We start from the raw sequence: 23,600 nt of genomic DNA, 5'->3' as shown, positions 1-23,600 counted from the left end.
TCCAGGAGCTGGGAGCAGACAGGAAAGGGCCAGAGCACAAGTAAGGGCCAGGAGAGGGAACACAGGGTGGGCATGAACACAGGTGAGGATGGGGGGAGGATGGGGGGAGGTTACACCTGGTAGCCTTGAGCTTTCTGTGAGGAACTGGGTGAGCTCACTGTGACAGTGACCAGGGTCTGGAGGAGAGTGAACACTTGAGGAATTGCCTAAGAATTTTTGTGCATCTTTGGGTTTTGGATTCTCCAGAGTGTAGCACTGTGTTGATGGGAAGCCAGGAATAACATCACACCATGTACAGTAAACACCCTACTCCCGAGTCCCTGGTCACACATGCCGACTTCAGGGAGAGATTTATATCTGCCTGGGGCTAAATCAAAGGCCAGACAGCCTCCCCCTTCCTTCTCCTCGAATTCCCGAAATAGCCTGTGAGAAAAGCCGTTTGGAAGCTCCACAAGGCACCTGCCACTCAGCAGCTAGACCCCCAGGGAAATCCTCCTGGTCAGTTCAGAGGGTAGCTGTCCCCACGGTCTGCCCACAGCCCCAGTCCCTGCAACAAGCGTGTTCTGTTTGAAATGTCCCGTTAGGAGGCTCATGGGGAAGATGCTCCAGCCTTTGCCCTTCACCACCGGATGGCCTCCATCTTCCCCATGGGGCTGTGAGAAGTCCTCTGCACAGGGCAGGAGGTCAGGCCTGGCCGAGGGGTCAGAGGCTTTCGTGTCATGGAGATGGTCTACTGGGCATGTGGGCATTAGTGCTGGGGACCTGGGCCAGCTCACTGGTCACACACTTTGACAGCAGAAGCCAAAGAGGTGCTGGTCCTACCCCACAGGAGAAGGTGCCGGAGCCCTCACCCAGGCCCCATCCCAGCATCCTTTACAGGGTGATGCTCCCACATGGGGAGAAAAACTGAGCAGCCATCCATCAAACATACATTTCTGTTAACTTTGTAAACACTAAAGGAAACGTATTCCTTTTTTTGTTTGATTGTTTCCTAATTGGTAAATTTGGTGAATTGGCTGTTTAGCAAATCGCCTCTCCGGTAAATGTGCTGCTGGTGAATTGACCTTGAGCCCACACACTATGTCCACTTGACGTGTATTCAGGACAGGAAAGTTCTTTCCAAGTAATGCATGTGTCTGTTTCTTGGTTTCACGGTTTCCCCCCTATTAAGTTTGTCCTGTCAACGACCTCGGTAGGTGTTTTGAGCTGGGCCATCCATTTGGCATCTTTCAGAGTGTGTCAAAGACATCAAAAACTCATCTGATTTCTATACATCTGAAACTAACACAACCTTGTAAATCAACTATATCTCAATAAAAATTAAAAAACAAACAAAACAACTCATCTGAACAACCCCTGAGCAGCTCAGTTTGTTAAGGTCACCCACTTAGTGGTCACCTGAGGGCCAGTTTCTCCATTCAGCCCATTGTTGATTCATAGATTAGAGAATCAGGAACTGGGAGAAAATAGGAGGACCCCAAGGAATCGTAGAGAAACCCAGACGTGCGACAGAGAATGGGATATTGTGGTTTCAGGAAATGGACGATTAATGTTGAAACTGGTGAAATGCACAGATTAACACTGAGAGGAGACTGGGAAGAAGGAGGTTTATTATTTTTAAACTGTCTTCAGTTTCATTCTAGACTGCTGGTATTTTAGCCAACTTGCTCTGCAGAACCAATCTCAGTGTCCAGAACCCAACTGTCTTTATTCGGAGCTTGTTTCCGCCACGCCCTTCCTAAGTCTCAGCACCCACCCGAGCAGAACTTGAACCCACACCCCGCGTGTCCTGGCCTCAGAACCACACGCCTGGGCCCTGCTCCCAGGGGTCACGGGGACCCTGGGGATAAGGCTTGTCACAGGCAGAGGTGGCTTCACCTCTCGTTGCACAGTTAACCAATACCACAGTGAGCAAGAGAGAAAAACATCAAAAAATAAACCCCACAAAATACCCTTCACTAAGCCCCTGCTGTTTCCACGACTCTTCCCCAGTGTGTCACCAGGGGCCTGTGTCTGCACAAGAAGCACCAATCATGGGAAGGCGACTGGGGCTCCAGCGTCCTTGCCTTGACTCTGACGTGGATTCTCTGAACCACCACCTCTCCGTGCTAGAGCATTTCCAGGGACCACGTCCTGCGCTATTATATTTAGTAAGCTCACCATCTAATCGCACACGGATGGCCAAGAAGACACAGCAGAGCGGCCGATCTGAAGGCCGCGTGAGCAAAAGGCCTCAGGCACTTCCGAACAAGGACATGACCCTGACCATAACCAACTGGCCGGGGACCTGACCTGACCCACAGGCCCCCCAGAAGTGGAGGCAACACACCTCGGATCCTTAGCAGACCTCCTTTCCCAGCAGTAAGTGGGGCTCACCTGGGCATGTCTCCCTTTACAGTGTGAAGTGACTAGAGGAACATGGAAAATAAAGAGGAAGGGTGCCAGGAGGGCTTCCCCCGTAGACAAGAAAGATCGGAATTTCAGCACAACCACCTGGGCTCTGCCCAGACGGAGGGAGGGGCTGAGTCACTCAAGGGTCTCCCTGGAGGGCTGGGCTCCCCTCCCCTCTGATTGATCTGCGATTCTATATACGTATCGAATGGGAGGGTCTAAGCTGTCATTGAAAATAAAAGTACACCAACTATACTTCAATAAAATAAATAAATAAAATAAAAAAATAAAAGTGACAACAGCTGGGCTGCCTGGAGAGGCTGTGATCCCCAGAGCAAAGGCCAGGCGGGCTCTGTCGCTGAGAGCGTGTGGCCCTGGGCCCCAGGTGCAGCCTCAAGGCCACGGCTGAAGCAGAGGGAGGGGACGAGGGGCAGGGCGGGCCCGATCAGCACGTGGACGCTGGCCAAGGTCAGCTCTGGGCCCCAGTCCTGGGGTCGCAGGGGGCTGAGTCAGGGCCCTAGATGCCAGTGGGGAGAAAGTGCCTTCATAATGAAAACCCGGGGTGGGGGGGGGACCTGCAGCCCACGGCAGAGGGGAGGGTGGAGGGCTCCACAGAGAGGCAGCAGGAAGCCTCGCGGCGCTGGTCCAGACGCCTCCCCGCCATCGAGAGGCGCTGGGCTCCACTGAACTTGCTTCTCTTAACAGTCTGTCGGTTTGTGTGGCTCTGCTCTGTGTCGGGACCCAGAGGCTCCCACCGCTGCTCCTTCTGTCTCCGCTGGGGTCCGTCCTTCTCTCTGTGTCCCCCCTCCAGGGTGGTCTCCTCCAGGCCCATGGCTTTAAATACTGGGGGCAGCTAAGTAATGATCCCTCTACCCCAAAAACGTTATGTGTCCTGGTTCTTAGAACCTGGGACTGTGGGACTGTGTCACCTTACAGGGCAAGAGGGACTCTGCAGGTGTGATTAAGTTAAGGGCTGTGAGATGGTGATGGGATTAGCTGGGTGGGCCCAGCATGATCCGAGATCCTTCTAAGCAAAAAAGGAGGGCGGAAGAGTCAGAGAGATGTGACGACAGAAGCAGAGGTCAGAAAGACAGAGACTGGAAGACGTCAGGCTGACGGCCTCGAAGAGGCAGGGGGGGCAGGAGCCAAGGAGCGTGGGTGCCTCGAGACGCTGGAAGAGGCAAGGGAAGCTCCAGAAGGCAGGCAGCCGCGCCCACACCTCGGCTTCTGGACTCCAGAGTCACGAGGGATTTGCGTGCTTTAAGCCACTAAGTCTGGAGTGACTGTAGCAGCCACAGCACCTGTAGGTCGATGCGCCCTCGGTCCTGCCTCTGCTGGGTTCCAGCCCCGTGTGTGGGGGGCTTCCCTGTCCAGTTCGCGTCTAACAGGCAACCCAGTGCCAACAGGTCTGACCCGTGTCCTGGTTTCCTCCACACCTGCTCCACCCTCGCCTTCCCCAGGTGAGGTGACCACACCTCCATGCCCCAGTTCCTCAGGCCATGGCTCTGGAGTGACCCTGACCTTGACGCCTCCCATACTCCACACCCCACATGCAACCCGCGGGCAAACGTGCAGGTGCCCCCTTCAGAGCTCATCTGACCGCTTCTCCGTAGCCCACCGCCTGCAGAGCGGAAGCCGGGCCTTGTTACTCCCCTGCCCGAAGGCCTGCAGCCACGCGGGGAAAGGCCCAAGTCCTGCCCGGGTCCTCAGCCCCCCGACGGCCTGCTTCCCACCACGGCTCTGACCTCCTCTCAGTGCTCCGCCACCAGGAGCCTTGCAGGCATTTCCTTGGCTACCTCCCCACCTTGAGTCTTTATACAATGTCTCCTTCGCAATAGGCCTACCAACCCACAAAAGTCACCAAGACAACAGGGAGCGCAGGGGACAACTAAGCCTTGGAGGTCTGGTGAAGGAATATGCAAAGGCAGAGGGGGAGTAAGCAACGCCGGGTGGGTTTTAGCTCAGCCCACGGGGAGAGACATGCAAAACGGCGCTGGGGCCTCCATGCTGAGGATGAGGTGCCCCCAACACTGCTGGAAAGAGGCAGAAGGCAGCCTTTGTCCTAAATGCCCTTGCTCCCAGCTTCTGGGTGTTTCAGGCCAGCATCAAGACTTTCCCTATTCATCACCTTTAGCTCTTTTGTTCGTGCAATGCCATGCCCTAAGCGTCGCCCCGCTTAGGAGAGAATGTCACCCTGGGGTTGGATCAAGTTGAAATAAAACTATTCAGGGAATATCTGACTCTCAGGAGGAAAGTCACATCTCCTTGTTTTAATTAGGAAGAAACTTAATTAAAGTTTCTTAAGGCCAGAAACCAGAATGTTTCCCAGCGCCCAGCTTCCGGCCAGCGTCCTGTACTGGAGCTCCCGCTGTCTGGCCACTCAGAGGGCCGCGAGGTGACAGCCCCCCCGGAGGCCGCCAGGGCTGCGCTGCAGGGGCCCAGCCACACACACTCACTCTAGTCTCTCCTCTTCTTTCCTTCGCAGGTCAAAGTCCCGTTGAACCACTTCCCAGACGTGCTTGGCCTCTTCATCCGTGAGCGTGGAAAGATCCAGTTTTTTCCCCATCTCTGCTTCTCGTCAGGGTCACACCTGGAATAACACAGGACCACAGTGTTCAGCCCAGGAAGCCCACGTGCAGATGCCGGCCAATTCACAAAGAAGAGGCAACACAGAAAGTGCTGATTGATTTCCCAGCAGCTGGAACCTGGGTTAGATGGTTTTAGAAAACAGGCAAATGGGTGTCTGGAAACGTGTGCAGTCGAAATAAATGAACTCGTGTGTACAATCCCCATACCCCAGGAGTCAGACTTCAGATGACGTTATGCCCTTTTCGAGGACACGGAAGACCCCAATCAATGCCAAGAGGACAAAGGACGGAGAATCCAAATGTCAAAAACCAAGAGGAGGAGAGCTTTACCACCTTGCTCGCTATGCAGTGTGCTCTGCGGACCAGCAGCACCTCCCAGAGCCCGTGAGACACGCAGACTCCCAGGCCCTGCCCAGCCCTCCTGACTCAGAATCTGCATCCTAGCAAGATCGTCTGATGACACCTCCACCTGTCTCTCCCTCCCCCATCACGCCTGTCCCTTGAGTATTTCTTCACACCTCCTAACAGCTGGTGACATCACATATCGCGATGACGGCGACTTCTCCCTGGCACATGGGGGTGCTTTTCTGTGCTCCCACCTTTCTGGTCTTCGTCAGGCCATACAGGGGCCCCCTGGCCAGAGACTGCGGCCACTATACCCTGTCCAGCTCTGCTCTGGGGGAAGATTCTGTTTGGGTGACAGGTTCCCTGTGGGCAACCAAGAGTTCAAGAACCTCTGTGTGGCTTCAGCGAGTCTTCACTGAAGACCGAAATCTGCTTTTTAGGAACATCAGAGAAGGGATCCAATCTGTCTGCTCTCACTGGGAAACCTTAACACCCATCGAAAGACCCAATTTTGCTTCTGAATGCTGGGGAACATCTCCCTTTCACCAGTGCTGACCAGCCGAAAGTACTCTCTGCAGAAATGTGAACACAACTTGCTCTGTGTTAGGAAACTGCTTTGCTGTACAAGAGGTTAATTATGAAAAGTGACATTTTCTGAGCAACACTCGATACCAGCTAAAATGGAAATGTCCACAGAGATCCCATGGCTGTCAACTAAACTGCTTCCTGGCTTGTGCCTTAAAATCGGTGACAAATAATTTCATAAATTTTTTGCACCGACCCCTCAGTATTTCCATCCTCAAGCACTGTGCTGTGAACGATGCATTAAGAGGATGCCCTGATGTGCCAGAATCATTCAAACTATTTTCGTTACAGTTGACTTTAGATTTTGGACATGAAAACATTAAACCAAGACTGATGCCTGATGCTCCTCTAGAGCACACAGTTTCTGTTTTTAAAAATCTGGAACAAAAAGTCATTTGATGGATGACTGGGGTTTACTCATTTTTGTTTTTCACCATTGTTGAAAAAAATTCTATCATAAGAAGCCCATTCATTGAAATTCTCTTTCCAGAGCAGATGAAAGCCGTGACCATCAGCTGAGTAGCTGGCATTCTCTCTCCTCTCCTCAAGGAAAAGTCACAATTCCAGGCCTTATTTCAAGAAACTAAAATTGTGAGGTGTGAGGGAGAAAAGCAGAACAAAAGGAAATGAGTATATCTTTCTTGTCACACAAGCTTAACCGTCTTAGAGCATGTCAGTGGCCGATAAGGGATGGATGGAAAGGTCACTAGGAGGCAGAACTGCCACCTGGAGGCTTCGCACCCACAGGATCCCCCCCACCCCAGCCCCCTCTCAAGCCTGTTTCTTTTGTTTGATGCGTCTTTCTAATAAGGATGGTACTTGGTTTCCCAGCTCAGATAGCAAAGGCCATCGAGGCCTGGGATTGGGCGCGCACTGGACCAGGGAGGGTCCGGGCACCTCTGGCGAGGCGGGTGCCTGCCGGGGTCGGGTGGGGAAGAGGCCCAGCCTGGCTGCCTGCTGCCTGGAGTGACGCCGGGCAGCAACCTACTGAGATGTGAACAGGGGAGACCAGCATGCAGAGGGAAGCAGACGGCCTCCCACGCTTCAAGGGGACCAAGGCACCATGGCTTAGCGCCATTTCGGAGGTTCCAGGGATGACCCTGAGTTGTTGAGGAAAGTGATATGTGTTCAGGATGCTCTGTTTAATGAAGCCAGGAACGATGCAATACAGACTTTGAAAAACAAGCATCCCACATAGCTAAACCAAGAGCAGACTGTCGGTACTTCATGGATTAGACATTATCTGAAAAATTGTACTCTGGTGCCTATTTTTATTTTATTTATTTATTTAACATCTTTATTGGAGTATAACTGCTTTACAATGGTGTGTTAGTTTCTGCTGTATAACAAAGTGAATCAGCTATACTTATACACATATCCCCTCTTGTGTCTCCCTCCCACCCTCCCTATCCCACCCCTCTAGGTGGTCACAAAGCACCGGGCTGATCTCCCTGTGCTATGCGGCTGCTTCCCACTAGCTATCTATTTTACAATTGGTAGTGTATATATGTCCATGCCACTCTCACCTGGTCCCAGCTTACCCTTCCCCCTCCCCGTGTCCTCAAGTCCATTCTCTACATCTGCATCTTTATTCCTGTCCTGCCCCTAGATTCTTCAGAACCTTTTTTTTTTTAGATTCCATGTATATGTGTTAGCATACAGTATTTGTTTTTCTCTTTCTGACTTACTTCACTCTGTATGACAGACTCTAAGTCCATCCACCTCACTACAAATAACTCAATTTCGTTTCTTTTTATGGCTGAGTAATATTCCATTGTATATATATGCCACATCATCTTCTTTATCCATTCATCTGTCGATGGACGTTTAGGTTGCTTCCATGTCCTGGCTATTGTAAACAGTGCTGCAATGAACATTGTGGTACATGACTCTTTTTGAATTATGGTTTTCTCAGGGTATATGTGGTACCTATTTTTAGCTCTGCCCCAACTTCTGGGTGAGCAGGAGGTGCAGGGAGAGGAGGGGAGGGAGAGTGATTCCAAATTTCAGACGCATCCCATATGTAGGATGCTGTGCCATGCAGTAGGGACGCGATGCTTCCGAGGGAAGCATGTTCTCAGGACAGCCAGGGGTCGGGAGCCTGGCTCCCGACATGGGTCCACGACACGGGTGGTCCACGACATGGGTCTTTATCTACTGTGACCAAATCTTCCCATGTAGTGAATTAATGATGTGCAGAAGCTTAAAGCTATTTAGTTATTTAAAGATTTTTTTGACGTGGACCATTTTCAAAGTCTTTATTGAATTTGTTACAACATTGCTTCTGTTTTATGTTTTGTTTTTTTGGCCCCGAGGCATGTGAGATCTTAGCTCCCCAACCAGGGATTGAACCTGCACCCCCTGCATTGGAAGGTGAAGTCTTAACCACTGGATTGCCAGGGAAGTCCCAGCTTTTTATTATTTTTATTAATTTATTCTATTCGTTGTTGTTGTTGGTGGTGGTGGTGATGATGGGTGGTGGGGTGATGGTTTAAAGCTTCTAAAAAACTATCTTCAGGAAATAATCTGAAGTCGAATGGAGAATATGTTTGATTTCAGTATCCAAAATGCATAAACCAAAAGTCACTGGCGATCGAGGCGTGTGCTGCTAGCACCCCTTCTGGCTTGCGTCAGGCTGATGGGGGAACCTGGGGTATGGTCAAAGGGCAGCCCCTCTGCCAGGTACAGCCACGCTGAGGGATCCACGTGGATTCACGGAGGGGACAGCCTTTCGGCCACAGTCATCTCTCTCCTCACTCCCCACTTTGCTTGCAAACCAAGACCCTGATCTCCACCCGGTATCCCTCCAACCGTAATAGTCAAGGGGGAACATGGCAGCAGAGGACATGCTGGACCCACGGAGGGTGCCGGGCTCTGACCTGCCCTAGCCTGGGGGAGCCTCCCAGGGCGTGCGTGCTGGGGAGGGCAGCCCCCACCAGGCTCCACCTGCTCCTGGTTCCGCTTGGGTGTAGATAACGCCTAGTCATGAGCTTCCTGAACAAAACGCTTTCAATGTGCGCCTGGTCCACAGCTCAGACTTAACCACATTTGTAATCTTTGAGACTGTTAGCCCTCCCCCATCGCTTAAACACTATAACGGAGAAGAGAGAGCGTGACACAGAGGTTAATGAGTTGGAAAGAGACGGTAGAACAGGTTTTACCAAGTGGATACCCTGAACCCAGACCACCGCATTTCAATGGTGGGTCATCTTTATCTGTTAAAGATTTGAGTTCATATTTTGGCCCCATTAAAGGGAGATCTGGGCGGGGATCCCTCCTACACAAAACTTGGGTTGGCGGCCCCGAGCCTGGGAGCGATGGCAATTACGAGTAGTCACCACCGCCTGAGCAGATAAACTTTGCAGCAAGTCCAAGTTCCTCTTCAATGCCCAACAAACAATGGCAGGAATGCTCTCTGACTCAGAATCAGGTGGGCAACTCTTGCTGATAAAGATGCAGGCACATTCCTGAGGGAAGGCCCAGGTGCCAGCTGTGGGGCCTCTGTGTTAACCCTTTGCGGCTGCTTCCCAAAGCTGGCCTGTGTGGTCACTTCTGCAGGCAGGGCCTGCTGCCCATTGGCAGCAACCAAACCCCCAACCCTCGTCAGCTGCAAAATGAGCACCTTCCCCCCACCCCTGCAGGTGCTCTGAAATCACTCCAGCAGCAATGGCCCTGCAGCTTGCCTCCCGCCTGCCCGTTCTCTCCGTTCTCCCAGCTCCCTGGGAAGCTGCTGGAAACCTTGTTTACGCACGGACATAGTTCTGCACTTGCAGCTAAAGCCTCAGCTCTAGTCTCCACAGCAAGGACGGGTCCCAAGGTGACGCTGAGGGTCGGGGATGCGGCTGAGCTTCAGGAGTTGGGTTCCTATCCCAGTTCAGGCACCAACCAGCCCTGCGACTTGGGACAAGTCCCCTTCCTCTCTGGGTCTCAGTTTTTCCATCTGTACCGTGACCTCTATGTCTCTCTCCAGCCCTGGGTGATGCCAGGATGTCAAGATTAAAGGGAGAGGTGACAGGGTGGGTAGAGAGGAGTGGGCTCTTCCTCCAGAGATTGCTTCTGAAAAGGACGAGACAGCCCTAGAAGGCTGACCCAATGGCATGAACTGGGGGCAGCCATGAGAAGTCACCACACTGTCATCCGAGGGCACCAAAGCCTCCCTTCTGTGTAGGCTACAGGGCTCTGGCTCCTCTTCACCACCCCCAAGCCTTCCACTCAGCTGGCTTTAATTTTTCAGTCACTAATGCCTTAATCAGTAAGACCCACTGACTGCTAGTCTATGTGCCTGGAATTGTCTTCAGCGAATCCTGCAGGGCACCTACCACTGCACCCAGATTTTGGATGTGGTGGAGCACAGGGACCTATGATTGGTGCTTGGATCTAAGGCGTGAGGCCCTGGAGATTCAGGCATGGGGTTCTTGCCCAAGAGAGCCGTGTCTTACTGAGGTCAGCAGAGTGGCTGAGAATCCAGTGGAGGGCTGGACGTCGGAGGACAGAGGTGAACGGGCTGAACCCAAGTGCCAATGTCACTGCTCCGCTGCCATGGTCTGCAAGCCCTGGCCTTCTCCTTGGGGCTTCATGGCCAAGCGCAGGGCCACCTTTGCACCTGGTGGGCTAGTGGGGGCCTCACCTCCCCCCTTTATCATTCCAACCTCTCAGAAAGAAATGTGTAACTAAAATTTTAAAAAACAAACATAATGCAAAGACCCCAACCCAACTGAAAATGAAATGGGGTTTTCAACATTTGGTTAAGGTGAGTAGGACACAGCCTGGGAAACTGCAGGGGATTTGTAAAGAGGTCTGGCTCAGGCAGAGACCTGGGGCCAGCGCCCACTGTGTGACTCTCTTCGCCTACAGACCCTTCCCCCATCCCGATCACAAGGTGGTGGGCCGTCGAGGGGCGTGCCGGCGAACAAAACATAATTCCAATAAAAGTGGGGCTTTCAGAGGCCCCAAAGTCCAGGACGCCTCCTCCCATGCCACGACACCACCCGGGCTCTCTCTCTCCGGGCAGGAGGGGTCTCTCCCCAAACAGCCTCAGGCCGCTGGGCGACCAGCCGGAGGGAGTCTCCTCCGAGGCCGGCAGCCTCAGCCCCGTCTGCATGTAGATCCGCAACAGGGCTGTTTTGCTCCCTGAGGATCCAGACCAGCCTGACCAAGCTATCCGGGTGAAGCCTGGGTTTGGGGTTCGGTGGGTTGGACGCGTCCTCCTCATCAGCCGGGACCGAGGCCTGGGGGCCGCTGGGGGCGTTTTCACACCGGCGGGGCTGCACCCAGCCCCGCGGACCCGCCCTGAACCTGGGGCCTCCGGGATATCCCGGGCGCCCCCGGACCCCGCCGTTCCCCCTTCTCCCCGCACTCACCGACTCCTTTCCGGGGGCGTGTCGGCCTGGCCCGGACCCCGGGGTTGCTCTCTGCGCTGCTGCTCGGGAGAGCGAGGCGACGGGCCGGGCGTCGGGTCGCGGCGCGTTGAGGCCAGGAGGGCAGACACGGGCCAGGCAGGGCGCAGGGCGCGCAGCGGAGGGAGGGGCGAGGTCCCGGAGGCGCCCGCCGGGTCACGAGGACCGCGCCCCGCCCCGCCCCGCCCAGCTCCGGGAGCGCCGGGCACCTCGGGGTGCCGGCGGAGCGCGGGGCGGACACCCGGGGCGGACACCCGGGGCGCCCGCGCGGGAGGCGCCAGGGCCGGGCAGAGCCCACCGCTCCTCGCCCTCAGCCTACTTCGGGGAGGAAGGCAGGGAGGGGCGGGCTGAGCCCACACCTGGCGAGTCGGGAGACTGCGCGGTGATGCGGCCGCCGCCGTCCTGCCCTCGGCGCGAAGGGAGCCGCTGGCCTTTCTCGCCCTCGGAGCGCGCGGTACCTCGTTTAATTCTCATCCCAACTCTGCGCGATTGACTCCGGTTTTACAGATGGGGAAACTGAGGCCCAGGAAAGCGCCTTCCCCAAAGCCACAGACTAACCCGTGGGAACGCCTTACTGGTAAGTGGGACTCTGGACCCCGTGTTTCCTGCGGCAGACGCGCGCCCCTCCACGTTTCGCCCCCTGCCTGGACGCGGCTGAACCCGGAAGCTCAAACGCCAGTAGCCCCGCCACGGGGAGGCACCGACACCTTGCGCGCCAAAAAAGTCCCGCAAGTCACAGCCGCGGCTCGCGGCGGGGTCAGCATCCGCGCACAGACGGGGCGGGTGCGCGTGCGAGGTTGCCGTGCGTAACGCCCTCCGAGCTCCCGCGCCTCCGTCTCACTTTCCGCGCCCGGACTCGTGCTCAGGGGCGCCTCAAACCCGGAGCGTGCGAAGCACCGCCACCAGCTCCAGCCACCGTGCGGTGCCCGCTTGTCCTTCCCAAACCCCCTGGACATTAAACGGCGTCACCATCTTCCCTTCCCTTCCGGAGTTGGGCGCATCAAAGCACTCCCCCCTCCTCCCTCTCACTTACTATTGATAAAAAAAGATCAAACAAAACTACATTGTTTCCTCCAGGAACTACTTTCGAAACTTTCCATATCTGCGAAATGGGGATAGGAATATAAATAAATAAATGATCAGTGCTGTTAGGTGAACAAATACTGATATCTCCGTTTTACAGAGGAGGACACTAAACCTTATAGCATCATTGTAATGTCACATTGGATAATTTATAAGGCACTTTCAAAAGCCACACAATTCAGCTCGGGTTAGAGCTCTGGTTGCCTGCTGTGCCCGCGGAAGCGCTGTAAGTGCATGTGGTATTTCTGTCCTCTGGTGCTCTGGCCAAGCACCATCAACTGTGTGTGCGAACCCGGGAAGTAAGGTGACACTTACACTTAACCCAGAGTTTCCAGAAACCCTGTGAGCCGGTTCTTATGTTTTTCATTTCCTTACCATATACTTTACTGTTGCTTATAAAATTAACAGATCCCTTAAAAGTCGGTATCAGGACCATTTTTTTTTTAAATGTGTGTTTTATCTTTCATTTTTTTAAAAAATTGAAGTATAGTTGATTTACAATGTTGTGTTAGTTTCAGGTGTACAGCAAAGTGATTCAGGTATGCATATACATGTATCTAGTCTTTTTCAGATTCTTTTCCATTATGGATTATTACAAGATATTGAATATAGTTCCCTGTGCTATACAGTAAGTCCTTGTTGTTTATCTGCTTTATATATAGTAGTGTGTATCTGTTAATCCCAAAGTCCTAGTTTACCCGCCCCCCCCCTTTCCCCTTTGGTAACCATAGTTTGTTTTCTAAGTCTGTGAGTCTATTTTTGTTTTGTAAATAAGTTCATTTGTACTATTTTTTAGATCCCACATATAAGTGATATCATGTGATATTTGTCTTTCTCTGACTGACTTCGCTTAGTATGATAATTTCTAGGTCCATCTATGTTGCTGCAAATGGCACTATTTCATTCTTTTTTATGGCTGAGAAGTATTCCATTGTATATTTGCACCACATCTTCTGTCAGTGGACGTTTAGGTTGCTTCCATGTCTTCTCGGCTATTGTAAATAGTGCTGCCATGAACATTGGGGTGCCTGTATCTTTTCAAATGAGAGTTTTCATCTTTTTTGGATATATGCCCAGGAGTGGGATTGCTGGATCATCTGGTAACTCTGTTTTTACTTTTTAGAGTAACTTCCATACTCTTGTCCATAGTTTTTAAATGTTTTTTATACTTTCATGCTTATGTATTTAAATTAGTGGGTTTTAAGTAATGTGTAAAATTGATACATGGTGATGTGTGATTAAGATATATGGTAAAGAATATGAACAGTATGAAATGAAAAGTCAAACTCAATCTTATTCCTTCACCCAAGCCCACTTCCCCAAAACCATCATTAGCAGTGGTGCCTTGCGTATTCTGCCCGAATGATTGTGTGTGGTTAAGCATGTGGACTCTGGAACCAGCTGCAGGAGTCGGACCCCAGCTGAGCGCATCCTCACTGGGCTGTTACTTAACCTCCCCCAGGCTCAATTCTCTCTTCTACACGGTGGGGATAGCAACAGGATCTACACAGCAGGGTCGTTCTGAATCAGTATACACAAAGCACTCGGATGAAACCTGCCATGAGGTGAGTGCTAGGTAGATATTAACCCCTGTTAGTATAGACCTGGTTCATTCTTTTTAATGGTTGCAGAGTAGCCACTGCATGAGTTTACCATCCTTATTTTACTGCTCTCCTGTTGATGGACAGTTAACTTTGGATTTTTTGCTATTTAAAAATATTTCTGCCGTAAACATCTTGCGTATAATGTGTAACATCACTGGCATATACATATTTATGATGGTACATGAATGTAATTGTACCTACATACGTATCATTGTACATACACGTGAATACAAATATATCTATACAATAAAATCCTAACATTAAATTGCCGAGTCAAAGGATGTATGCAATTTTTAAGAGAAAATTCTAGAATTGAAAAAGTTTAAATTATTGAAACAATCTCAAAAATGACATAAATTTGGAAGTATGATACAAAGAAGTCCTCCTTCCAATTTGTAAGTTGCTGACGTGATGTTTAGGTATGTATTTTACAAACAAGGACAAACTTCTACAAAACTTCAATCCAACCATCAAAATCTGTAAATGATATGCTGTTATGTATAATCATGAGAACCCTTTCCAGTTTTGCCAGTTGTCTCAATAATTATCCTTTATTGTGAAGGATCCAGTTCAGAATATCTTGATTTCTTAATTTAGCTATTTACGGGGAGAAGGGAGGGGACAGAGAACAGAGGAGGGGAAAGGTAAACAGTGGGGCTTGATGGCTGCTGGCCAGGATCTTGGGCTCGGTTGTTTCTCCTCCTTCTGGTATTCTTGGCTTGCCTGGGCCTTACCTTTGGAGCCCTGGCCCCTTGCTAGCTTCTCAGGGCTCCCAGTGTGCCCCTTGGTGCTACCCTCTGGCTCCCTTTTTTGCCCCTGCCCCTGTATCTGCCGTTCCTCGTTCACTTGCTTCAGGCTGGCTTTCTTTTTTAAGACTGTGTGGTCCAATCCTGTCTCTTACAGATGAGAAAACTGATGCTCAGAGAGGGGGCGGCATACCCCCAAGGCCACACAGTGAGTTAGAGATGGCTCACCTCTCCGGCAGCAAGCCTCTCCAGAAGCCATCACGGACCCTCAAGAAGTCGGCTTGGTGGGTGGTCACCAGAGGGCAGTAGAGGGCCCCTCCCCACTTCCTCGTCTTAAAAGTGGCTGTCAGGAGAGCCTGCCTTCTCTGAGATTTAGGGGCGGACACAGCAAGGAAGGCAGGATGGCTGTCTCGGCCATGCCATCAGGAAGCTCACCACGGAAGATGGGCCTCGGGGAGCGCCCTTTAATTTCACTGTTTGGAAGTCCCCCATCTTCAGGGATAGCTGGACAGGCAAGTCCTGTTCAGGGCTGGGCTGGGACTGCCCTCATCTCTGCTGGTAGAGAGGAGACCCCAAGGGGGAGGAAGCCCCTGGCCCACCAGGGAGCATCCTGCAGCGTCTGGAAGTGCCAGCTTCCCCGGCAGATTAGTGCTGAAAGGCCTGCGGTCCCCTATCCACTGCCCCTCTTGGGTCCTTGATAGAGCTCACCAGCAGGCAGCAGTTAAATCCCTCCTGCCTTCTCCCCTGTCTAAATCCTCTGGGCTGGTTTGCCATTGGGCTAAGCAGGGTGTCTGGATTTTTGAGATGAACGCCCAGGAAGTTGAACACACGTAAAGTACCACCCCCAATCCCAGCCACGTTCAGTAAACTATATTTTACAAGAAAACACATTTAAATGGTACAAATGAACTTATTTACAAAACAGAAATGGAGTCACAGATGTAGAAAGCAAACTTATGGTTACCAGGGGGGAAAAAGGGGTGGGGGAGGGATAAATTGGGAGATTGGGATTGACATATACACACTACGATATATGAAATAGATAACTAATAAGGACCTACCGCATAGCACAGGGAACTCTAGTCAATACTCTGTAATGACCTATATGGGAAAAGAATCTAAAAAAGAGTGGATATATGTATATGTAGAACTGATTCACTTTGCTGTACAGCAGAAACTAACACAACATTGTACATCAACTACACTCCAGTAAAAATTTAAAAAAAAAGAAAATGCATTTACTTCAAATACTGAATGATTTTCTTTCTTTTATAAATCTGAAAAACTGAGAAAAATCCCATTTTGGGAAGTGTTCTCCTGGCTTTGTGGCTGTTCTCCTGGGCGGGGAATCCTAGGGCCTTTGAGGAGGTGTCACCTGACCCTGCTGCCCGCCCGCTCTTCAGCGCACAGGGCCCCGTGACTGCAGTGGAGCACATACAGTGACCCCTGAGCTGTGTGTCTCGGGGGGTGGGGGGGGTTCGGGGGTCAGAACCACGCCCAGGAAAGCGCCTGTCTGCTCGTCTCCCAGCCTCCGCCTGCCTTCCCTCTCGTTTTCCGAGAGCTCCAGCCCTTTTCAGAATGATGTCCCTGCCCCACTCACTTGCACAAGTCCTACTCCTGTCGGGTGTCAGCTCAACTGCCCTCCCCTCAGAAAAGCATTTCCTGCCTGTCCAGCCCTCCCCACTATCAGACTCCCCGTTATTCCCGTCACGTTCTTACACAACCATTCTCATGGTTTACCCACCACGTGTGTGAGGTGCTCTGGTAACGTCTTTGCTCCCCTGCTCTAAGGTCCGGCAGCCCCAGGACTGGCATGTTCACTTTGACGTCCCTGCTGCCACACTTGGCCCATGGTTGGTCTCTGATGACTACTTGTTGAATAAATATTGTTCAGTAATCATAGTTAAGTATTCTGATGATGCCCTTGATTTTAACTTTGACTGATGGGCATCTTCCAAACAGAGCTCTGTTCCCACCACCCAGGTGAACTAAGCTCAGGGCACCTTCCGGGGAGAAGTGCCGGTTGAGAAGAGGGCTGGTGGAAAGGTGGGATGCAGGGTTGGGAGAGGGAAGCCTGCTTTCTTCTGGGGCCATCGTTCCCCTCTTCCTCTCACCCTTCATCAGCCCTTACTGTGTTTTGAGACAGCAGCCCCCAGCTCATCTCAGCCTCTTCCCCTATCTTGGGTTGGTCTGAGCTCATCCTTGCTTTTTCTCCCCAGGAAGGATGTGTCAGAGGGCAAGAAACAGTCCCCTTCTACTCAGAACTGAACAGAATTCATTTGCCTGTTTCTATCCCATGTTCAGTAGATCAGAAATGTAGGGTTTGCAAACTCATTTTGGCAAGTTGCTTTCCCCCCATCTGAACACATGAGGAATTAGATTTTGATGAGTGCTTAGAAGGAGCTCTAATTAGGCAGAGAGGCCAGCCAAGAAGAGGGAAAAATCTGAAGAATGAAGCCCTTGACTCTAAAGCCATCAGACCACTCAGGCTTTCAGGGTTTTGGAAGCTTCAGATGATGTGAGACATGAGCCAATGAGCACTTGTCTTTCCCTAAAGTAGCTTAATTAGGAGCTTTCACTATGAAGGGTTCAGGAATTGAGCAGAAATGGTTCATACTGAAGGGAAAGAACTTAGGCAATAAAGTTTTATGCTCTATTCTCAGAAGACCCTCTTCTGGAAATTTCAGTTGTGTTTATGAAGGGAAGGAGCATGAAGGGAACTGGTCCTCACTGAAGACCTACTGGGTGCCTGTGAGCATTGTCTGGTTGCCTGACATATAATATCAATTGTATTGTGTGCCTGAGCTGTACAGTATTAGTTGAGTTGGGTGCCTGAGCTGTACAGTATCAATTGTGTTGGGTGCCTGAGCTGTACAGTATCAATCGTGTTGGGTGCCTGACCTGTACAGTATCAATTGTGTTGGGTGCCTGAGCTGTACAGTATCAATTGTGCTGGGTGCCTGACCTGTACAGTATCAATTGTGTTGTGTGCCTGAGCTGTACAGTATCAATTGTGTTGGGTGCCTGAGCTGTACAGTATCAATTGTGTTGGGTGCCTGAGCTGTACAGTATCAATTGTGTTGGGTGCTTGACCTGTACAGTATCAATTGTGTTGTGTGCCTGAGCTGTACAGTATCAATTGTGTTGGGTGCCTGAGCTGTACAGTATCAATTGTGTTGGGTGCTTGACCTGTACAGTATCAATTGTGTTGGGTGCCTGAGCTGTACAGTATCAATTGTGTTGGGTGCCTGACCTGTACAGTATCAATTGTGTTGGGTGCCTGAGCTGTACAGTATCAGTTGAGTTGGGTGCTTGACCTATGCAGTATCAGTTGAATTGGGTGCCTGACTTATACAGTTATCAATGCAGGTCAGGAAGCTAAGACACTAGCCAAAGGTCACTCAGTTAGAGAGGTGAGATCAGATTCAAATCCCGGTCTGAGAGTCTCAAAGCCTAGACTTTCACCTTGCCCTGTGGCTCTCACCACAGCAAGAGTGACCAGCTCAGTTGATGTTGGCATAACCAGAGGTAGAAAAGCTGTGAAGAGCAGACCTAGAAACTGAAACCCAGAGCCCTTCTGGTGGTTACTTGCTGGGGCACATGAGGGGAAGTGGCTAGGTTAGCCCCTGAGAGCATCCTGCCCTCCATCATGGGGTGGTCACCTCCACCTCTGGGTTCCCAAATCATGGTTGCTAAATCAGGCATTACAGTGACAATTCTTTCCACCCCTCCTTCACTTCCGTAATTCACAGAATGACCTGATTTCAGTTTTAACAGTGTAAGTTGCACTTCACATTAAACTCTCATACAAACGTTCTGGAACATTTGCAGTGTTGCTGATGACCTTCCCCACCGTGAAATCTGTCACAAGATCTCTCACTTGAGCTGCTGCCACCCTCGCCCTCTCTGTCTGATGCCAGTACAGGCTCGGGAGTCAGTGCCAACTGGAAACCAGCCCAGAACCAGGAGTGGGATTCCAACAGTACCTCACCCACTGCTTCCCCACCCCGTGGCCAGATCCCAAAGCCCATGGCCAACCAAGAAATGTACGCCACCCCATCCTTAGCCCACGAATCCTCCCCTCACCCTTCCCGTAACCCCATATTCACCCCCATTTTCGCGTTAACGGTCCTGTTTCCCACAACCTCGCCACCACCTGAACCCCACACCCAGTTACAGTTTCCAGCTTCCTGACCCCAGGAATCCAAACGGGCTTGCTTGTTTCCTGGAGCACAAGCTATGCCTTCAGTTCGGGGTGGAAACTTTATGTCAAACTGTGCTTTCGTGCCTTCACTTTTTCTCCTCCACCCGTCCACAGTTCACCTTCCAAACTGGCTGAAGTTCTACCAGCTGAGGAGGCCGAGCTAGGTCACTGGTTTTGCAATTAGCTTTGTAAGTGTGTAAGGTTCTGGAGATACCAGATTAGAATTTTCATTTTTAAAGACCAGGTGAGGGAGGGGTGTCCCAGGGTGTGTGATCAGCTAGTTCACAATTCTCTTATCATTTGATGGTGAGGTAACAGGGTGGTGTCACAGGGGTTAACATTATCAATCCTTAGGCGCCAGTAGTTCTGGAGGCTACATGCTCATGGTCATCTAGTAGTTAATTTCTTCCATTTGGTGGGGGTTTTAGCATCTGTAAAACAACTCCAGAAAAGTGCATCAGATACTATTACCTAGGTACCTCAGAGAGACGCTACAGCAGAGGGTATGGGGGTGGGGGGTGGTCTGTCCTGGGAAGACAACATAGGGTCCTGCTCGGTTATAGAGCCATGTGTCTCCTTGCCCTCCACCCAGTGGCATAAGGAGACCTAGGCCAGTCGTTCCAGGTTCACCCAGTGAGGGCAGGTGGCCCAGGGCAGTGCCTTCTGGCCCCAGAGATGACACCAGTAGGGACTGAGAAGAGCCCCAGCAGCACGGGAAGAACGAAGCAGCCCCGTGTGACATGGCGAGGGCTCAGGACACAAAACTATTGGCAAGCAGTCAATCTCTGAACTCCTTGTTATGGGGAAATGAAGCCCATGAATGTAGACCAGAACCTACACCTCAACTAAACAGGTGACTGTTGCTAAAATAGAAGATTTTATTAGGATTGAGTTTCCTACCATAATAGCCAAAATGTCTAGGGTGTAATACAAAATCACTGTTGCTACCAAGAACCAGGAAAACCACTGGATGAGAAAAGACAGTGAACCGAGGCCAGTACTTAGATGAATCAGATGTCGGGCTTACCTGGCAGGGATTTTACTTCACTTTTTTAAAGATTTATTTTTATTTATTTATTTATTTGGCTGTGCCGTGCGGCATGTGGGATCTTAGTTCCCCGACCAGGGGTTGAACCTGCAGTGGAAGTGTGGAGTCTTAACCACTGGACCGCAAGGGAAGTCCCCCTGACAAGGATTTTTAAAGCAGCTGTCATATATCAATGTCAATGCTTCAAAATCAATGTCGGAAAGGCCTCAGTTGGGCTTCCCTGGTGGCGCAGTGGTTGAGAATCTGCCTGCCAATGCAGGGGACACGGGTTCGAGCCCTGGTCTGGGAGGATCCCACGTGCCACGGAGCAACTGGGCCCGTGAGCCACAATTACTGAGCCTGCGCGTCTGGAGCCTGTGCTCCGCAACAAGAGAGGCCGTGATAGTGAGAGGCCCGTGCACCGCGATGAAGAGTGGCCCCCACTTGCCATAACTAGAGAAAGCCCTCGCACAGAAACGAAGACCCAACACAGCCAAAAATAAATAAATAAATTAATTAAAAAAAAAAAAAGGCCTCAATAATCAATTAGAAGTCGTGGATTTATAAAACATTATTACTTAGAATTAGGAGACCAGGATGTCACCCACTCGCTATGTGATCTTGGGGAAGATTTTCAACCTTACTGAGCCTTGATTTCTCTGTCTGCAAGGTGGAAATAATATGTTTGACCTGGCGGGTGAGATGAACCTACAACAGCATGCTGGCAACACTGTTGGTGCCCACTCGACAGCCACGGTCCTTCTGTACTCGCAGCACCCTGCTCCCATAGGGAGAAGAGATGCCCCTAGCTGACAGTGCACAGCTCTCCAGCCTCCCTTGCAGCCGGGATGGACCACAGGACACACTTCTGGACGATGGAGGTATGGGGGTAGAGGTTCCTGGAGAGAGCGTGCCTTCCAAAACAAAGCAGGAAAGCCTCACTCAGGGAAAGCCCTGTGTGTCTTATCCTTTCCCATTCTCTCTGCGTGGAACTTGGATGTGAGGTCTGGAGCTGCAGCAGGTATCTGGCAACCAGGAGGAGGCAGGCAAGGGTAGAAAGCCTACCTGCTAAGGCTCCTGGGGTGGAAAGACGCGCCTGGAGTCCTGAGCTGAGCTGTGCTCCTGACAGGCAGTCAATCTCTGAACTCCTTGTTACGGGGAAAAACGAACACCTACGTGTTGAGGCCACTGCCATTTGGGTTTTCTGAGCTTATGGCAGAAAGCACTCCTGATTTAATGAAGAAGGTGAGGAAGAGAGTGTTGGTGGCAGTTTATTCAGTGCCAGGTACTGTTCTGAAGGATGACAGTCACCTTTAACCCTCACAGCTACCCAGGGAGGTCGGGACCAGTCCTGTCCGCATTTCAGGGAGGGCTGAGTAGGGCTGTGGGTGCCTGTCCAAGATGCAGGGTAAGGAGGAGGAGGGGCAGGAACGCATATACCCCACCTTCCTTGTGCTGGCTCAATAGACATTAGTGGTTAATATTTTCTTTGTCGTCGTTAAGGTTACATTAGAGGATTTTCGTGTGTTTGTGTGAAAACCCTTAGGAGGGTCAATGCTTATCGCCCTGAAACTTCCTCTCGCCCTTCCTCTCTTTCTGCCCCTCTTCCTGCATCCTGACCTTCTGCCATGTGGGTAGCACATGGTGCACAACCTCCTGCCCTAAAGGAGCTGGCAGGGCCAAGGTCAACCTGCTAAGGCTGCTGAGGCTGGCCTGGGCTCCTGCCCCGCGAGGCCTGTTTTCCCACCGTTAACACGGGGACGCCTTGCTGCGCTCAGACAGCACAGGCAGCCTTTGAGCGTAGTGCCCGGCGGCGGGCGGGAGGGGGGTCCCCGTGCAGCGGGATTTCTGCGGTGTGAATGAGGTCACATCTCACCCTCACCAGCGGGACTCCCTCCCCATCCCACGCCACCCCCCCCCCCCTTAGTCCACCCACCGCCTCCATCTGGGCCTGGCTGGGGCCTCAAAGGCTTTCCATCTGTGGCCAAAGAGCTTAACTCAAACGCATAATTAAAGACAGGGACGCGGTTTCGGCTGGAGGGTGAGCGCCACACAAGCATGCCGGCGCCCTGCCCGCCCTCGCATGTCTGTCCCCTGGGGTGGCGCCCGTGGGAGTCCGTCCGCCCGCACCCAGGAGGAGCCAGTTGACAGCAGGGAAGCCCAAAGCTCTCCAGTGCCTCCGGCAACCCTCAGGGACACCCTCTCCGCTGGACTTACTCCCCCTGGGGACGAGGGGTCCGCACCTCCCACCCTTTGACTAGGGGAACCTCAGCAAAACCTTGCAGTTGTGGCGCATCAGCGGCGACTAGGACCTCCAAGCCCAGAACACGGGATGTATTACTCCCTCCCCACAGTGTGATGCAAAACAAACCCAGATAGGCCAGAGCGAAGTTCAGGCGATTCAGCACTGGCCACCACCCCCCATCTGCCGCCAAGAGTTTTTATCCACAGTAGTTACTTGAATATTTTTTTCAGTTTGGTTTTGTTTTTAATGTCGAATTTAAGAAAAATCTCATCTCTTGGGGCACCTGCCCAGATTGTTGATGGCCCAGGCCCCCGTGTGCCGGGATCCTCGGGAAATCACCTCCCAGTGGGCTGTCATTCGGGACCTGCACCGGCGGCATATCACATCACTTCCCCCTCTGCTCCGGGTCCAGCTAGGAGAGTCCTGGGCCCTCCCGGGGTGGGGATGGCGCCAGCGCCGGGATTCCCCTCCATCCCACATACGGGGTCAGGAACCCTGGCCTGGTGCCCATCACAGCCCCTGGACCTCGAGGCCTGCAGAGGCCTCCAGGGACCCACCCATGGCTGCCCGGGCCTCTCCAGGGCTGCCCCCTCTCTCTCCAGCCCCAACTAGCAGTTCCTGCTAGGAAGTTGCTCCCAGCAACTCCCCTTCTGGCTGGAACCACCAGAGGAGGCCGGGCCCCCGCCTCCCCACAGGGCAGACCCGAGGGGGGCATCACTTCAGGCCACAGCTGTGGGGCAGGGGGCAGCAGGTGGGTGGGCCAGGCGGGCTGGGTAGGAGAAGGGGCCAGGAATTACTTCTAACCCTCGGGAGGCAGACGGGTGGGACCTGGGTCGACCATTTCCCAAGAACCAGTGGGAAACCGTCTGCGTCTGTTGGCGGCTCAGTCGTGTCACGGGTTCTGTGGTTTCTGGCGCGGGGCCGGCTGCTCTGGCTGTGGGAACGTGCGTCCCAGCTTCCAGGCGACTGAGTCAGGGCTCCGTGGAGACACTGGGAAGGCTTCTTCTCATTGTTCACACCCAGCATCCACTGCCGACGGGGGCTTCCCTGGAGGGTGGGTGCCCTCCGTGGTTGTCACTCTGTGGAATTCTCCGTGATGTTCCGAGGCCTGGGCAGCTCCGGGACCTCTGTACCCCCCCACCCCCCGACCTGGGGTTCGCTCCAACTGCCCTGTCTCGTGCCCATTCTCTTAGCCTGGCCTCGTGGGGGCTCCAGGCCGTGCACCCCACAGGCCTCCCCGAGTGCCTTCTCCCTGCAGGGTCTGGAAAGGAGACGGCCAGAAGAGTTGCTGTCCAGGGACCCCTGGCAGAGGTGTGGGCAGAGTTAAGGGAACCAGCACAGGAGACTGACTTGGCCCTGGAGCTGGTCACAGCAGAGGCCACAGTG

At 52.3% G+C, this 23,600-nt stretch overlaps 2 protein-coding genes across 48 annotated transcripts in view; one reads left to right on the top strand and one right to left on the bottom strand.

Annotated features, from left to right (window-relative positions):
- The window catches only part of MLPH (melanophilin), a 42,100-nt gene extending 30,696 nt beyond the window's left edge, over positions 1-11,404 (bottom strand). For all 6 annotated transcript variants that reach the window (XM_082465609.1, XM_082465608.1, XM_082465605.1 and 3 more), the window contains exons 1-2: positions 11,270-11,404; positions 4,848-4,981 (exon numbers count right to left, since the gene is read on the bottom strand). In XM_082465609.1, the coding sequence (XP_082321735.1) occupies positions 4,848-4,957 (110 nt within the window). In that variant the 5' untranslated portion in view covers positions 4,958-4,981; positions 11,270-11,404. The remainder of the gene's footprint in view (positions 1-4,847; positions 4,982-11,269) is intronic.
- Positions 11,405-11,744: 340 nt separating this feature from the next.
- Positions 11,745-23,600, top strand: part of LOC309662647 (uncharacterized protein) — a 32,925-nt gene continuing 21,069 nt past the window's right edge. For 35 of the 42 annotated variants that reach the window (XR_014264850.1, XR_014264851.1, XR_014264852.1 and 32 more), the window contains exons 1-2: positions 11,759-11,882; positions 20,744-20,850. Coding sequence is in view for 1 of the 42 variants with exons in the window: in XM_082465614.1 (XP_082321740.1) it covers positions 20,769-20,850 (82 nt within the window). In the remaining 41 variants the exon portion in view is untranslated. Of the gene's footprint in view, positions 11,883-20,639; positions 20,851-23,600 lie in introns of those variants that run through there. The other 7 variants (XR_014264848.1, XR_014264849.1, XR_014264829.1 and 4 more) reach the window with 5 other exon arrangements.

Source organism: Balaenoptera physalus, assembly GCF_965194825.1.
Source record: "Balaenoptera physalus genome assembly, chromosome: 6".
Taxonomy (NCBI): domain Eukaryota; kingdom Metazoa; phylum Chordata; class Mammalia; order Artiodactyla; family Balaenopteridae; genus Balaenoptera; species Balaenoptera physalus.
The sequence above is the reverse complement of the archived record's forward strand: the minus strand, read 5'-3'. Positions and strand labels throughout refer to the sequence as shown.